Source organism: Taurulus bubalis (genome assembly GCF_910589615.1).
Source record: "Taurulus bubalis genome assembly, chromosome: 4".
Classification (NCBI taxonomy): domain Eukaryota; kingdom Metazoa; phylum Chordata; class Actinopteri; order Perciformes; family Cottidae; genus Taurulus; species Taurulus bubalis.
The window spans coordinates 30,161,904-30,179,265 of record NC_136592.1 but is presented as its reverse complement, the minus strand read 5'-3'; the positions used below and the strand labels follow the sequence as shown (position 1 = coordinate 30,179,265).

At 44.1% G+C, this 17,362-nt stretch overlaps 1 protein-coding gene across 1 annotated transcript; it reads right to left on the bottom strand.

Moving 5' to 3' along the window:
* Positions 1-8,447: 8,447 nt before the first annotated feature.
* Positions 8,448-14,607, bottom strand: erich1 (glutamate rich 1). Its single transcript, XM_079217385.1, has 6 exons — positions 14,329-14,607; positions 12,938-13,078; positions 12,664-12,801; positions 10,588-11,016; positions 9,659-9,853; positions 8,448-8,648 (listed from the first exon to the last, which is right to left on the bottom strand). The coding sequence occupies exons 1-6, from the start codon at positions 14,345-14,347 to the stop codon at positions 8,548-8,550; spliced, it is 1,023 nt and encodes a 340-aa protein (XP_079073511.1). The 5' UTR covers positions 14,348-14,607; the 3' UTR covers positions 8,448-8,547.
* Between the last annotated feature and the right edge of the window lie 2,755 nt (positions 14,608-17,362).

Below are 17,362 nucleotides of genomic sequence, written 5' to 3'. Positions count from 1 at the left end.
TATCCTGATCGCCGTTTATCCACCCCTCTTTCGTACAGTCTCCTTGCTCTTCCTGAATTTCTTCCTGTACCATCCTCCTTCTACTACATCCTCGTTCTAAACATGAGTCCAACGCACACACACACACACACACACACACACACACAACCAGGCGTATGTGTGTACTGCCAAACATTTGAAATCTATTGAAGCATGCAGAGGCAGACCAAAGGAGATTCAAGGGAAGTGGGTTGACCAGAGTTAAAAAGAAAAGAAAAAAGGAATTGCAGGCTCATTAGAGTGTGTGTGTGTGTGTGTGTGTGTGTGTGTGTGTGTGTGTGTGTGTGTGTGTGTGTTTATGCGTTGACCTACCTGTGGGTCCATGGCCGTCCTTGCTGGAAAAGTTACCCATACTGCGGTAATGGGGTTTGGGCCACTGATGGGGCCCTGCAGGTGCTTGTTGCTCTTTCACTCAGCTCAGACCAAAGTGACCTACACACACACACACACACACACATGATGATGGATGAAGTCATGCACTGTTATCCAGCTGAGAAATAACTGCGTGACCTCAGCTCTGCACTGAGTGACCTTCATGCCTGTAAAGTTGATGATACACTGGTGGAGTTTACGTGAAGTCCACACGTGACAACCGAAGCAAAAAAAACACGCTAACATCCGACTGAAAACCGTCCACGAGAAATGAGCAACACAACTACAACACAACGACTTCAAAGTTTGCAAAACAAATTTGATTTAGAAAAAAACAAGTCATTTTGCTCTAACGCCATAACTTCCCGCATCCAAGAGTGTAGAACTGTCTAGAGAAGTAACTTCAACGCATCGCCCACTACGTTGAAAAGCGATAACTCAGAGATCGAAGAGCAATGAAAAGCGCATATATACCCCTTGAAAGCGTTACCAAAAATAAAAATATAACCTCCCAAGTCCTTTTGTTCGCGGTTTGGTGAACCTCTTCCTCTCCGCGCGTTGACTTGTCTCCGCGGTGCTCAGCCAAGCGCACTGCAGCGCGTCCTCACGGAGGAGAGGAGGAGAGGAGGGGAGGCTGGCGTCGCCTCAGAGCAGTTTACAGACAGCAGTTTAAAGACAAAACACGATCGAGACCCGCACACCTAACCAAAGAGCGAAAACAACAACAACAACAACAACAACAAAACACACACAATCCTTGATGGCCAAAAGGACACCGTTGACAGATGGCGCCGTTGCATGGGTCCACTGGAGGGCGCATTTGGACCGTGCTCGCTGCAACTTGTTGCTTCTGGGATGTTGGGTGGCAACTTCCTCACTCACCTCTTGACGTAATGCGAGGCTGACTCACCGGTGACCCACTGACCCGGTGACCCACTGACCCAGGCGGCTCCAGGCCTTTTCTGAGTCAAACAGCTGTAAATGTATTCAGACTGTGCGCGTTTGGCCTCTCCAACACAACTTCCAGCTCTTTATTCGTGCCTTAATGAAACCTTTTGATTGTACAGTGTCTTCATATTTCATATTTTGACTCAGGGTTTTCATATCTTATATTTTGTCTCAGTGTTTTTCATATTTTCATATTTCAAATCTTGTCTCTGGGTATTTCATATTTTATATTTTGTCTTAGTGTTCTCATATTTTCATATTTTGTCTCAGGTTTTTCGTTTTTCATATATCATATTTTGTATAGTGTTCTCATAGTTTTATATTTTGTCTCTTTCCTGTATAGTGTGTTACTTCTTATTTTTATTTCTTCTTCTTATTCCAAAACTGTTGACTCCTAAAAAAAAAAATTCCAATGAGTCTAGACTGTTGGTCTAGGCACAAATGGCCAAATAAAAACCTTGAACCTTGATTTGCATGACTCTGAACCGGAAAATTGGATGTGAAAGTTAATAGAACTGATTACCATAGTAGCCCCATGAGTCCATTGCAGGGGACAATAGTAAGAATTATATGTTCACAAATAAAATGTATAAATAAACAATGGCGCAGTCTACTGGATGAAGTCTAAAGCATCAATATCAATATCTGCAACTGCTCTTTGGACAAACCACCTCTTTATAATAATGTGATAGTGCTTTGTGTGTAAAAGCTTCACTCTAATAACAGACGACCCATCATGTGAAACACTGGACGTTTGGGTATCTGAAGTTTAAAATCTTCACAACCAAACGCTTCAACTGTTAAAGTTGTAAAGTCAGTGTCTAATCTCTTCGAGCTTAATTACAGAAAAACAGCATGAATTGCACTTCGACTAAAATCACGTTTATTTAGTACAAAAAGCATAACGTCATCACACAACACAGTACAAAAACAACCAGACCCACAGGTGTGACTAAGTGCAACAGTGGAGCAGCATGTTTGCCAAGTGCTTTTATTTTGTAAATCTCTTAAACAGCTTTTCATTAAATGTTCATTATATCGCTAACAGAACAAATCTCTCCGCTAATGGGCACAGCTGAAGTCGAGTTTGTGGACCTTTGCAGATTAACATGAATGAACGCTGATGTGTGACACCCACACGGCAAGCTAACAGATGTAATACTGTGCCTTCACGCCTTCCCTGTATTTGATTCCAACAGCAAACAACGTTCTCGGATTAGCATTTTTTTGTCAGTGCACCGTCTTGGCGGTTCCCCCTCATGAACTGTGCAACGCTGATTGAAACAGGACGTTTGCTGCAGCGAGCAGGCGAGCTCTCCCTCGCCCTCTGATTGAGATCAATAGGTTTCCACAGTGCTCTGTGCTCACTGTGCACCACTGCAGTAAAGAGAGAATCCATCAAAAGCAGCAAGGTGCATTGCACAACCTCCAGCCCCCCCGTCCACGTTGATTTCACACTCATGGAAGTGCAATGCCTGAAAGATGACTACAAAAAGGCAGTTCTCGTGTATGCGATTGTGTGCATTTGTATTTATTTTTCTCTCTTTCGTACATAGTGACGGAACAACCTGTTGTTGCGAGACCGCCCCACGACCCCGTTAGGTGTCGGTCTCCGTGCAGAGCAAGGCGACCTATTGTTTGCCAGTGTCTGGTGCCAGTTGGAGCCATTAGCCCCTTTTGCTGAGTGGATAACGACCATTTTGTTGGTGACCTGCCGCGCTGGCCTTCTGGAGGGCCACTACTTGGGCTCGAAAAACTCCCAACATGCCACATGCTGCTGGTCCAATCTGGCAGATGGACAAGGATGGCTCTTAAAGAATAATAAAAAAAAATGGATTACAAGGTCTGGCCGACCTCTTAAGTGATGAAAAACTCAACTTTCTCACCGTCTATCCCTTTTCACAACTTCCCATTATACTGAGACACTTCCTCCTCCTCCTGTCTCCTGCTTATGGAGGAATACGACTCTCCATTGTATGGCTTGGTGCCATCACACAATATTCTTAGTCAAATGAAGAGGCTGTACACAGGAAGACAGTATGACCCCGTGCTATCCATAAGGCACAGCACGCATTCTCAACCACACTCAGTGTCTCGCCAAATCCCTTTTCACTGCTGAATTTTTGGTGTAAACACAAATGGAAACACCAATCCCATAATGAATAAATTCATGTATGGCAGCGGGACGACTGGTGGACACTGCAGGGGGAATGGTACAAAGTTGGTATGCACAGTGACTGTCTGCCTCTCACAGGTCTCTAATACCAGATTAGGTGAAGTAATGTGTGTGTTCCACCTGGGTTAATCCCTCCCCAGAGGACACAGGTTTATCCAGGAGGAATCGGCATTCTGCCGTGCCTGCCGGCCAACCGCAGCGTCTCAGAGAGGTAAACTAGGATTCATGATCCAGTACTTGTGTGTTGTTTACATGACGTCAAATGCACTGAATTTTACTCAATCAAAAGAAGGCTTTTCGGTCCCCAACGCTGCCCTGCCGCTCTCTGATCTTCTCTCACCACTGTGACCAGTCCCTTGGAGGATTTAACTGTCCTGAACACAGGAAGCAGCAGTCACGGATTCAGCCACAAAGCCAACCCGTGTCTTCCCTCCACCGTCTCTTGATTGACAGCCGGTGCCAAAACCACGCCAGCAAATGCAGAGGCTCGTTGATGGATGGCACCTGCTTCTCCTCAGAGGAAATCAATTGAAGCCATTGGGCGGGGAGGGGGTGCTCAAGCACTTACACATGGCCGGGGAGGGAGGATGACAGAGAGAGAGTTGCCAACCATCTGTGTTTAGTCCCTTTTAACGCCAGCCCTCAAAAAAGACACACAATGTCTCCAAATTTAAACACGTTCGCTCCTTTGAGCTACATTCAGGCCCAGTATTTGGGATTACATAGTCACATTATTCATATTGCTTCGTGCCCACTCTAATATTAAGGGGTAATTGATACCATCCAATAGCTTTTCAACTATTTGTACATGTGTTGCACGGAACTTAGTATTACTATACGACCACCAGCTTCCTGCGAACATCAAGGTTGAGGTCAAACGTCCACACTTGCACATTTTCAGAGAGCACATGGGCCACACTGGGGGCCGGCACAGCTTCAATCTTAGTCGTGCACAAGTGTAGTTACTGGAGCTCAACCTAAGATGTCGACCAATCTATATCCAACCCAGCATGAAAAGGTTGTTATTTCACGGGAACTTTCTGGCCCACAAAGGAGAGGGGCGGGATCTCCTGGCAGGCACCAACCCGGCGATTGACATCCATGAAGGGGGTCCTTTGGGCTGCTGCGCCCACCATGCTGGCGTCCGTGTGCGTGCCGACCCACTGCAGCACGCGGGCGGAGGGCCGGTGGTAGAGGGCCAGCTGCCTGGAGCTGTAGCCACACATCCCGATGCCCACGGCCCCCAGCAGCATAGCCATGCCCGGCATGCTCCTCTCGGCCGGGGGCGTCACAGACACATTGTGGTAGGCCTGGGTCTGAAAGGAGAGGATGAAACGTGATCAGGGGAATGTTTGATTTCCTAAAAGATCAGAGCAGTCCAGAAATAACACACCTTCATGATTCAGTAATGTGCGTAATATATGCATGGGTGCAGATCAATTCTAGGCCCCTTCAAAACATTTGACCGCATCATCTGACTGAGCTTCAATACGTTCACTCCCCCGCCCTCCCAATCCCACAGAGATTAAAAACTCATCTCGTCTCATTGACCAAATCACAGTCTCTCTCTTTTGACAAACAAAAGGCTCGTCTATTTTGCGATACGGGCAATTTCCTCAGTGGACCCTCTGCAATTATAAAGCGCATAGAGGAGCAAATAATAGAAACCTCATAGTTTCAAATGGAGCCGTGTCACAGACTGTTAGGAAGCCATTCCCGTAGCTCACTCACCCGGTTCCCATTTCCATTTACAATGCAACCGGCTGTCACCGGCTTGCATTTCTCCATTGTCTGCGATAAACACCACCAAAAAGGTGATTGTGTTTTGTGAGCTAAAACAAAACGTACAAATATGCGTTAAACGAACGCATATTTGAGGATGGTGTGTGTGTAGATATATATACATACATATATATATATATATATATATATATATATGATGCGATAGTACTGCATTTCATCATCTTGTCACAACAATCTGCAGAGACACTCGGCTGGATAAATCGCTGCATAATGGCAGCATGAGGCTTAGTGCAGCGTCTCCGTCCATAAACTTCTGTGTGAGCCCATAAAACCAGCACCTCGCAAACACTTCATTACATATTACATCAATGGCTGCTCTCAGAATTGTCAAAGTTATTTCATCTGCCATTTCCTTCTACTCCTTGAGGACGAGGAGAGACACCTTGTCATTTTAGACTTCAAATCCAAGACTTTGAGAGATCTTTCTGCCCTTTTGTTTTAAAAGGTCTTAAATCAAAACAAGCTGCTTGATGCAGAACAAATTGCAATGAAGTGCAATCCACTTGTGCTTCTAAGATAATGGGCGAGCAACATCCAATGACTCATCCCTTTATGCTCCTGCCATCCAGGACCAAGGACAGCTTTAGTGTTGATATCGCGGCGCATCAAAATATTCTTTTCTTGTTTCAGTATCTATTTGACCCTAAATATTGTTCAGCTTCACACGAAAGTACCATTAAAAGACCGAAACCAGTGGCACTTTATTCTAGGACTAAAACCCGTTTAAAACCCGCCACTCCGCTCCCACTCACCTGCAGCAGCCGGATGTAGCCCGGAGTCAGTCTTGGGACTCTGTAAAACATTTCTGCAGCGGTGTGCGATGGTTAAATCAGGAATGAGTTAAGAGGCCAGATGACACTCGGCTCTCGTCTCCTCAAGCTCCTCTTCCTGGACTCCCAGGACGGGAAACCCAGCGACAGCGGGCCTGTCCGGGTCTGTGCTGGGACACGTCGACCTGTGCTCAGCTATCTGACGCAGGACAAGTCTGCCAAGCCCCTTATAGCATCTCCTACCCGTCTTTACTCAGCAGGCTATCTGCAGGTGGCGTGTCTAATGGGATTACAGGAGCTAAGAAGTCCGATCAACAGAAGGGGGGTTACTGGGCTGGCTGACACTTAAACATCACAGTATACAGACTTTTAGTGGAGTTATATGGAAATTATAAGCGCTATTGTTTTACAAATGTCTTTACAAATTGTGTAAACTAATGAATGCATGTTTTATTTTTGGTTTATAATGTGTGCAGAGGTTTGTCTAATGCATATATTTACAACCACATTGAGATGAATATCTAAATATATATAATATTCATATTAATAGTTTATTATAACAGCTATAACATCCAGTCATAATAGAGCGTATTCATCCATGTCTATGGTGAATGTGTGTGAAGAATCAGAGGGGTGTGGATAACGGGATAAAAGGAGGATTTTGATTCATTTTTTCTCCGTTTCCTGTCCGTCTGAAGGGTTTGACATCAAAACAAAGTCTAGATGATGAATACGGCATTAACCCATTCAGGTAGCATCAGGTGTAAGTGATATCTGACTTCAGCAGTTCCTTTAATAGCTTCATACAGAAGGCCCAGCCCCGAGTAATTTTAAAGAATCCATTTGAATCTGCCATGTGGTTTGATTTGGATGTTTTTCTGTTGATGTTGAGGATGGCTTCTCCTGCCATGTCAGCAGATTCCTTTAAGCTTTAATATCCTTCCGAGCCTACGGGTCCTGGGCTCAGAGTGAGGTCCTATAATGAGGTAGCTGTGCTGATAACGTCTCTCTCGCTGGAAGAGAGGGATTCTCTCCAGTGCGAGCAGCCAGCGATGACCTTCTTCTCATCTCTGGCAATAGGACCAAACTCTGCCTCCCAGCTCATGCATCCATGAATACTGTCAAACTCTGGCATTAATGCCGCAAAGTCACGATGCCGCTGAAACTTGGGATGTCTACTGGGTTTTATACCCGAAAAGAAGCATTTAAAGTAAAGAGGAAAAACTAAAAACCACTACTGACTTTGCTGCTAGAAAAGACAAAGAGTCTACATATTACATACAGTCTCTATCTATGGCATCCTTAGAGCCACGATGCTTCCATGGCTAAAAAAAAGTTAATTGAAACCACTAATGACCACCTTTATAATCAATGTTACATAATATGTCAGGCAATGTGCTCTTTGCCCTTACTGTCTCCTCCGGCTAATGTCTGCAGAATGAGTCCCTGAGCTTCCACCAGACAGCACCTGGTGCGTCCAGCCACCAACCGAGGCCACAGATGGCGGCCCTCATGCTAATTATTCACCACTATAATTCCACACACACACACACACACACACTTGGAGCTGTGTGTTACAGTGTTCAGTATAGTCTGCTTGTGTGTACCGGTGCATGCCGGTTCTGGGAAGACAAGAGTTTCTTCTCGAGCTGGTAGGTACGTGGCAGACAACTCCCTGTCCTTTTCCTGAACTCACCCCTTGGCATTGAGTCACGGTAAAATGCATTAAGAGAAGATTACCTGAGAAGTAGATAGGCAGTGTGGAAGGTTAAGCTAATGTCTCCCCGGGTGGTACTTGTCCCCAAGGTCCATCAACAACATTCCAGTGTACAGTTAGATAAGGGCGGCAACAACAACAACAAGTAGGTGTGGGGGATTATAATAATGGCACTAATCATCCCTAAGAATAACCAGTATTGCACCTCTTAAGACTATTAATTAACCCAGCATATGGAATAGTAACTTGGTCAGAAATTGATTTGTGGCGAGTGTCCTGCAGATAATTGAGGAGCTATTAGGTGAACTGTCTGGGTTTAAATGTCATAGCATCTGGAAAACATACTGGAGCCCCGGTCGAGCTGACATTTGCTTCTCTGGCAATTAGAACGTTAGTTGAGGAGGACGGTTGTTATGCTAGTACCAGTTAAATGCTCCAAACACGGAGGAAAGCAACAGCGTGGTCAATAACCACAACTTCAAGCTTACTCATGGTGCGCCGAAAGGATTTGCCCGGCTCAGTATTAACCGGTTTTGTTCTGGATCAGATAAGGACAGAGATCAAAAGGAACCTTTTTTTTTTAATAACACAAATATTTTATGCAGCATCATGTCAGGTCCAACCATTGTGAAGTATAAAAGTCAAACATTTCAAGAAGTGATGGAGCACAATGGAAATAATAATAGTTGAGGAGCGTCTCGGTTTCAGTGTGACTCACTGTCTCAGGGGCCCGTCGTAGAAAGCGCTGTCTTCTTGTCACCCTGCATGGGAAGAATGTCTGTGATCCAGTATTGGAACAGTGAAACGACGGCGGTGGTTTCTTCTAAAACGCAACGAGACAAAAGAGCGACATTTCAGTTAGAGCTGACAACACAAAACCAGAGGAACAGTCAGTGTTTCACCAAACAGACTTCGTTGCTGTCGCTTTTTTTTTTTTTTTTTTTAAGCCAGCCAGTGTTCAAATGGCTCTCTGCATGTCTTTCACCCACAACGGAATATTTATTTTACTTATTCTTGAACACAGGATTCAATTTAGTGAATCTATTCAAAACCCCAAAATGGACAGTATGAAAAAAGGGGGACCGGTCAAGCCAATGTCATTTACTATATGCTCAAAGAAAATCTGCAGTCAATCGATTGTCACAACAAGGGCGGATGTGGGGGAGCAGAGCTTTAGCGAACTCACTTGAAGAGCCTTAAAAAGTCCCTCCTCTCCACAAGCTCATGGAGCCGCTCCTGCGTGGCAGCGGGCGACGTGGGATACATTCAAATACAGAACGCTGCTTTATCAAGGTGGAATGGGGATCAAACATATCAAATAATTTAAAGTATTCACACTGCAGCGAATCATGTGTGTGAAGTCAAATATAGCAAGAATTCCGGCAAGAATGATAAACACGGCAACGGTGAGTTGAAAAAGGGGAAACGTTGCCGACTTTCACAAAGTTTCGTTCACAATGAAGCGCATTTACAAGCGGTGAATCGAAGCATGACTCATATACGATATGAGGCGGGTCGAGGGGAGTGAAAAGCTTTCAGGCAGCTGTGGAGCAGGTGCATGGAGAGGGCAGGCACAACTTTTTCCAGTGTCGTCTTGGCGACGGGCACAAGCAAAAACAAGCGGCACTTTGGGCGGCGGCGGCCTGCTCGTTCTCGCTCTCCCTCTCTTTCTCACACATAAACACTTGTGTGTGCGTGACAGCAGCAAAGTCCCTGCTGATCCTATTATGCAGCCAGCAATAAATATCCATTTAAGGGCAACCTTTAAACCACAACTAATACCCTCATTCAGTTGTAATTTCGGATGTTTCGACCGATCGATGCCTCACTGACCTGCAGACATGGGAGAAGTGTTGAAGAGCTCCCCCAGTGCCTGTTCCAATTCGTCTCTCTGCTGCAGCTGAACAAAGGCCTTGAGACCGTGGAGCTGCTTCAAGACAGCGGGGGGCTGGCCTCCGCTGGCTATGCCGCTCAGAAGGTCATTCACCGGCCCAGACAGCGGCGGCCTCTCGTCTGCGCGCAAAGAGGCTGCAAACCAAAAATGTACCTTCAGAAATTGCACCGCGTAAACGGCAACGGATGTTTTAACGCCTCGTTTTATAACCGTACTTGTTGTCTGTTGGCTCCGCTACATAACTGTCTAGACTGTGTGTCATCACAATGGAGAAAACATTACCAGTATATGTTTTCATTTCCAGAGTAGGACTCTCGATTCTGTGCAGTCCAGCCATTTGTCATTAGTCTCGCTCATTTCCTTGGCTGCTCTGCTAGGGAACAATGGCAACACAGGTCATGGCCTAACCCTCAATTCACCCGCTGGATTATTTATTGTTAGTCTGATGCAAACAGCCCTTATAATAACTTGCATAATATCTGAAGCATTGAGCCTATCTTGGTTACCTTTGAAATAAATGTTCAATAAATCAAAGCTGGTCACAGTATTTACTAACCGCCACTCACACACTTTCTCCATCTAGTTTATTCTCATGGCATTGCAATTGTAGCTTTTACCCTTTAATTAAATCACTGGTGCTATGTTTTTAACTTCTCAGAAGTTAATTATGTGTTTGTTAGCGGCATCTTAGAAAGCCATCACAGCTGAATGCTTTCAATCATCACAGCACCCAGAATGAATCAAAAGTAATACAACTCCTTGGCAGGGTGTGTATTTTACAAATTTTAACATTAATAAGCAAAAGCTATATAGCAATGGCTACAATATTTTACCACAGAGAACAGAATACTGGCTGATCAATACTTACAATCTGACATATAGATTTCCATTGTTGTCCTGAGGAAGTCTGACACCTCAGCAGCTCTCCTCTCATTGCTATCCTCCTCCTCTTCCTTCTCTTCCTTCTCTTCTTCCTCCTCCTCCTCATCCTCCTCCCCATCTTTGCAGTAGATGAACTCCAGTGCAGCGGCTCGGGGCATCAGACCCATGGCGAGCAGCTTCTCTTTGTGCCGTTTCTTCTTCATCTTCCTCTTCTTGTTCTTGCTTAAGCACTCTCCTCCCTCGTCCACAGGTGCTCGACTCTGCCCTGTGCTGGACTCACTCGCTTGAGCTGCTCCATCTTTCCCAGAGTCTTGTTGGAGGGCTGGTTTCCTTTTCCGTCTCTTTCTTTTTCTTGTCTGTACTTCTTCCTCTTTGCCCTGGTCTGGTTCTTCGTTGCCATCATGAACACTCCCCTCTGTGTGCAACAGGATCAAACATTTAGAAACATTGTTAAATTAAACAAATGCATTGCAGCCTCCACGTGCACCTCTACTCTTGAGCAAAAAAAAAAAAAGACTTGATTCTGTTTCACATATTGGGAGTGGGTGGGCAGGTGCATTCATACAGGCTAAAATTAGAACAGAGTTTGAGTTCAAATAATATGACAGTGAGAGCTAAGTGGTAGCCGGTTTCCTTCCAGCCAATCACTGCACCAGCTGATCCCGCTAATCAGATACGCCGCCTTCAGACCTGATTAAATTCTAAACAACAGGTGTGCTTACTGATTGAAAATAAAACCTGCTGAATCTTGACCTCATATGGAGCAAAATTAAACCCAAAGGTGGTTAATAAAAGAACAATAGAATCAGTAAATTGCATATGTGGTGTTTCGGGGTGCCTCTTGAGAGAGGAGCAGACAAAACCTTCTAATCAGTCTTTTAAATTATTTCTGTATGTACAATGGAATGTACGTCTCCCCTGCTGATTGTAACAATTCCTCTTATTTCGAATCCAGCATCCAGGACTCTGATGAAAGACCAAATAAAAACGGGGCAAACGGGCAGGTTAACATTAGCTACACACTCACTAACTGTTTTCAGTGTTTAATCTCTCTTCTGTTACATCTTATGACTTAAACCTTACATTTAATGACTCGAGCTGAACTGTGAGCCCGCACAGAAAGGGCGCTCTTGCTGGCTGAGCAGCTTCCTCCCACCTCCCCTCTGCTAAACAACTCAAAAGGCATTAAGAGGTCAAAGAAACCCGCTCCCATAGAATTCTCAGTGACCCTCAGTGAGTAACGAACTGGCTGAGCGGAGAGAGGGACACATTTTCGACTTAGTCCGTCTTGGATTTTCTGGTGACAAACTGAGTATTGATGAAGCAAAAGGTGAAAATGAACTTGAACTTACTGTTAAATCAATTTGTTGTTCATCTGATGTGCCATCTGAACAAGCACTGCACCATTTGCTGCAGTCATGCGAGTGCATTACAAACAAACCAACCCAGACTTTGGATCGCAATTATCATCGGGGCTCATTTCCCACTAAATCTGAAGCATGTTCAATCGATGCGCTGTTAGGCAGACGAGTGCAATTAATCAAACTTGAGCGTAGCATTTATTCTAGTGGTCACGGCAAGTCGCTGCACCGTCTCGTCCAACAAATCCAACAAAGTTGTATTTCGTTGAGGTAAAGCCAAAGCCTGTCAGGTCAATGGAGGTCTGCCATTAAGAAGGTGATGAGTACAGAGACACGTGTAATGAGCCCGGACTCTTATTACAGTCTGATCATCCCACCGGTTCATGACAAGAGAAAGTGCAGACAAAATGAGCAGTCAACTGCAGCTTGGATAAATTGTACAAGTTTACTCTGACAAACAACACAGATTAAAGTGAAAATAACCAAGGCTCACACACCATCTGTGCTGCATTCAAGTTCTCCCCCCCGGTTCAGAAACACAATTGATCATCACGGTTTGTTTCCGTTAACTTGAGTGGCAGAGCCAATCAAGAAGAGTGACTTTAGCACATGAGAGCGCCAGCCTGGAGCATGCAGTAAATCTCTCCTAGTTTTATGGTGTACAGCACAAGTCCATAAATATAAGATTATGGTTGTCTTACCAGCTGGGTCCTCTGCACTATTTATGATTTCTAACTGGGGGAGTATGACGGATCTCTCTGCATCCGTCTTATAGTCTGCAGGAGGCGATAGGACTGTGTACATCCGCGTGCCGGGATTGGCTGCACTCTGTGTCGTCCCTGCATGGAAAATAAAAGAAGGTAATAAACCTCAATGCATATGTAAGAGCAGTAGGGGGATAACTTGTCATGACATGTGTGATAGATTTTTTTAGTACATGTGCGAGATGCAAGTTAAACTTGAATGTGATCTCACCAACAGCAGTGTCCTGTTGAGAGGCTTTCCTTTTCACATGGGGTTTTCTGGAGAGAGCATCTACTATGCGTGGTGGGCTGGGTTCCTTCTCCAGTTTGGGAGCTGCAGGGTAAAGCTTCTGGAGTACTTTTGATTGAAATACTGTGACGTAAGGAAAAAATTACACAAAAAAAGAGTTACCTCCACCTGTTAATACATTGTACTAATGCAATATTATTGAAAAGATCAGTTTAACAATGCAAATCAATATATATTGTGGGCTTCATACTTGTGAGCAAATGTAGTTTTTATGTAGAACAAAACTCAATTGACTAACCAGCTTGACAACAACCCTGCAATTAGATTAAATATTCCTTTATTAGTCCTGCAGTGGGGACATTTGCAGGATTACAGCAGCAAACAGGGTAAAGTGAACACTTTAGACATTGTAAAAAATCAAAACCAGTGATATTAATAATAAACGGTAAAAAAACAGTAACAAAATCTACTATACTGAATTATATATATGTATATATATACAGAGACAGAATACATACAACTATAATGAACAGTGTATTAATATTGCACACGTGGTTGAATTGGTGCATGTTGAATGCATAGTAGCCTAAAACTGCTATTATATTATATTATACTACTACTACTACTACTGCTGACCATAGTAATAATACAAATCATAATAATAATGGTAATAATATGCTTCGTAAAGCACCAAGTTTCAAACGCGGTACTGATTAATCACTGTACATGTTTGTTTATCCACACTTCACATATTACATACATAACTTGCATTTTTGCACTCTCCTATTGTTTGTTATTGATTGTTTATTTACACCTCACACACTTAATATACACATACATACATACTTGCACTTCGACTGTTTAAGTTTAATTTAATTCCTAAATGAATACTGTGCTTTTCTTTCATCAAAGCTATTTTTATTTTATTAGTATTATTAATGTATATATCTTTCATCCCTGCTGTCTTTCTGCTACTCGACACAAAATTTGCCCTTGGGGATTAATACAGTATATATTCATTCATTCGTACAATAACGATTGGTTAAACTATGAATTACGTACAGAACTAAACAAACGACAAGTTAAAAGAAGTCAGCAGGAACCCAGTTTAACACGATCTGAACGGGAAGAAGAAAGACTCTCGTAATCTGCTGTTGACACATTAATATAACTTCAGATAACTTCTATCTGACAGCAGCGATAATGTGGAAGTGGAGCACGTGCGTTTGTTTACAACATGGCTCGAACCCACTTCACGCGATACTTAGCTAAGCCGCTAACTGTAGCTTCGTTAGCTAGGTAACTGGCTACAGGTTTATTCATTTTTTTAATAAGAGATTAATAATGTTGTCGAAGACGCTGGCGGTGCTCACCTTCGTTCCTACGGGCCATTCTGACATATATGTCTGAGTGGAGGCGAAGAGGACGGAAACGTAATGCGACATGTGACGAGAGCTGACGAGCTAACGAGCTACAAGCTACGAGCTAGCTGGGTTAGCTATCCAGCCTGCTAGCTCTTCAAATGAGCTCATAACAGATTCACAAGTTAGCTGCTCGACGCATCTGTGGTTGAATAGCCAAAAGAATGGCTAGTGGTCACTATACTTGTTGTTATGAAGCACGTCGGCTACGATAAAGCTCAGACTCCTCCAGCTGCATTCTCCCCCCTCGAGAGCCCAGCAGCACACAGACTGACTGCATCCTGGAGGAGGACCTCACTCCCCGATTCACATTCAAACTAACGTACATTTCACGTATACACAGCTGTCAGAAAAGACACGTACCCTGTACACTATACACCAATACATCCTTTTAATCAGTGGAATCCATTCTTCAAATCGGCATATAAAGCATTCTTTGGAACTGCTGTGCATTTGGTGGAAAATACAGTATAATAGCATAATAAGCAACTTGCTGAGGGAAATGGCTTCAGGCGTTTTTGTGTGACTTTGAAAGTGACGTTAAGTCACTTTTGCATGCGCGTAATTCCGAGTTTAATATTTGAAGACAAGTTTATGTTGCCAACTTTCTTTCATGAAGTGCGGCGAGTGCAACGCATCAGACTAGAGCTCCCCATGTGTTTGGATCCTGTAACAACCGCGGTTTGGGGCGTGCGCACACCGAGCAGCTGCGGGATGGAGAGGAGGAGAGATGAGAATACCAAGCAGGCGCCTCATGGCTCAGCATCAGCACCGGGCTGAGTTAGGATTTGCGCACCCTCCAAACTTGGCTTGGGACCTCAGCATGTGAACGGGCTTTGCAGGAGGAGGATCCACCTAGGATGTCAGCTCTGAAGAAGGTAAACCCCCCTCTCTTGCTCTCTTATTAATCTTTGAGCAGATGTTTAACTCCTAAGATATGCCCAGTGCAGGATTCAAACATTGTATTGTAATATCTTACAGTAAATGAGAAGATGTGTGCAGTAGTAAAAAAGGAAAAAAAAAGGGTGTGTTGAAGCAGTTTGGATGCAGGGCTTTCTTAATTGGGTATGGTAATCAGACTTTTTGGTCGAGTGGCTTCCATAATTAATTAAACTATATTAAGCACACATATGCAAATGTGTGCAAATATGGCCAGACATCACTATAATCAAAGCATGATATGATTTCTGCATCACTTGGATGTACGTGAATTTTGTTCTCCTCTGATTTGCCTCATGGATGTCATTCCTGCACTTGTCCCTGAGGAGGAGGCTTGGATGAGCAGCATGCCAGGCAGAAAAAAGCCCTCTTAGTACAAGGCTAACTTCTCTAATGGATGTTATGTCAGGTTTGATCCCCCCCAGACTCTTCTTTTTGTGCACCGTCACTTAGTTCGGTATGTGCCATGTCGACTGTCTCCATGGGTGTATGACTTCCATTGACTGTATCTGAGTCCAAACCCAGCACTGGCGATCCTGAATGAGAGTGGAAGCTCCAGCTGAAGGAGAGAGGGCAATGGACGAGCTGTAGGTTTTGTAAGAATCAAGGAACGACACAGACCTGTGTAAGCATGTTACATAATCCCTCGCATTGTTCAGTGCATGGACAATTCCTACAATCCCTCTGCTATGTCAAGTCCTGACTGGGCAATTATTGCTGCTGTGGGATTCAAGCCTCTTCGGTTGTAGATGATTAGAAAAAGTGAGCTGCTGGTTTCTGTTAAAAGCTTGTCCTCACTGTCAGCTCTACAATGACACACCGTGTTGTTTAAGATGCAGTGCGGTTGCAAGTATTGATGTCTCCGCTCCAATGGATTTCCATGATTGAGCGACAGAAAAAAAGAATGGAAGTTGTGTAGAACGGCTGCTTCAGCACTGCAGCCCGAATCCGCAGCAGTACACAGTACCCGGCACACACTGTGAGTGACAAAGTGCTGGCTGCCAGCACTCACGTAGCCAGACATCATAATCACAGAGGTGCTAAAAATAGGAGACCATATTCATGGCAATGCTTTTGAAGCTCAATGGAGTTACTGCTGTTTGCACTATTGGAAGCTCTCCAAAGATGCTCCTGGATGTCGTACTCCTATACCTGCTCAATAATACAAACATCTTTATTTTTAGACAGTAGTGGTGAGCCAGCCCTTTCTCAGTCACACGCAGCTGCTTTGGGTGAAACTTTGACGTGCAAGTGATGGACTTTTTCACTCACTGGACTCTGATACTAAAGGGGGCACTCAAACATGGAAGCTGCATTTTCCTAGAGAAATGTCCCATGTTCATTCATTATGCAGGTAGCTATAGTATAGAAGTGCTAAAGTGCAGTGGCAGCAAGCAGTCGGCACCAAACCTAATTACTTTCAAGCAAAAGGAAGGGTAATTATCTTTGTGTGTTTATATTGTCTGGGTGTGCCTGTACAATATGCATAGCTTGTGTATACCTAAAAGAGAGTGTTTGTGGGTGGACAGCTGGCCGGTGGAAGGTGAGAAATTCTTGTCACCTCTGTAAATCCTTATGTGACTGAAAAATAAATTACTTGTCATTCACCAGCTTTAGGGAGGAGGCACCGTTCACCTCATCCACATCACTCTGCTCTAATCTAGAGATGCACCGATAAGGGTGTTGGATATCGGTCCGGCTATCAGTGACAATGGGCTGATCTGGTATACTAATTCATTTTCACCCATGAATTTGTGTTTTATGTCATTTTACAAAGTATAGAAAACAATGTTTAAGTTAAGCCTGACCCGTAAAATAATTATCTCAGCCACTTCCCCAAAGTGAGGCATACAGCTCATTCATTATACATGGGCAATGGATCGGCACTCGGTGAGTCCAGGTATTGGTAGCAGGACTGAAAGAGTCAGATCGGTGCATCCCTACATATTTAAACCGGTCTTTCATTGAAAGCCGGATGATTCATACGAGATGGAGAAATCGTATCTCAATCGATGCAATTTCTTCACTCAAAAAGAAGAGAGCCTTA

What these genes read in the sequence shown, in the direction of transcription:
- erich1 (XM_079217385.1), bottom strand. An exon ending in TAGTGCAGAGGACCCAGCTG is followed by an intron (nt 11,017 to 12,663) that starts GTAAGACAACCA and finishes TGTTGCACACAG; the next exon opens with AGGGGAGTGTTCATGATGGC. An exon ending in GGAAATCTATATGTCAGATT is followed by an intron (nt 9,854 to 10,587) that starts GTAAGTATTGAT and finishes TTTGGTTTGCAG; the next exon opens with CCTCTTTGCGCGCAGACGAG.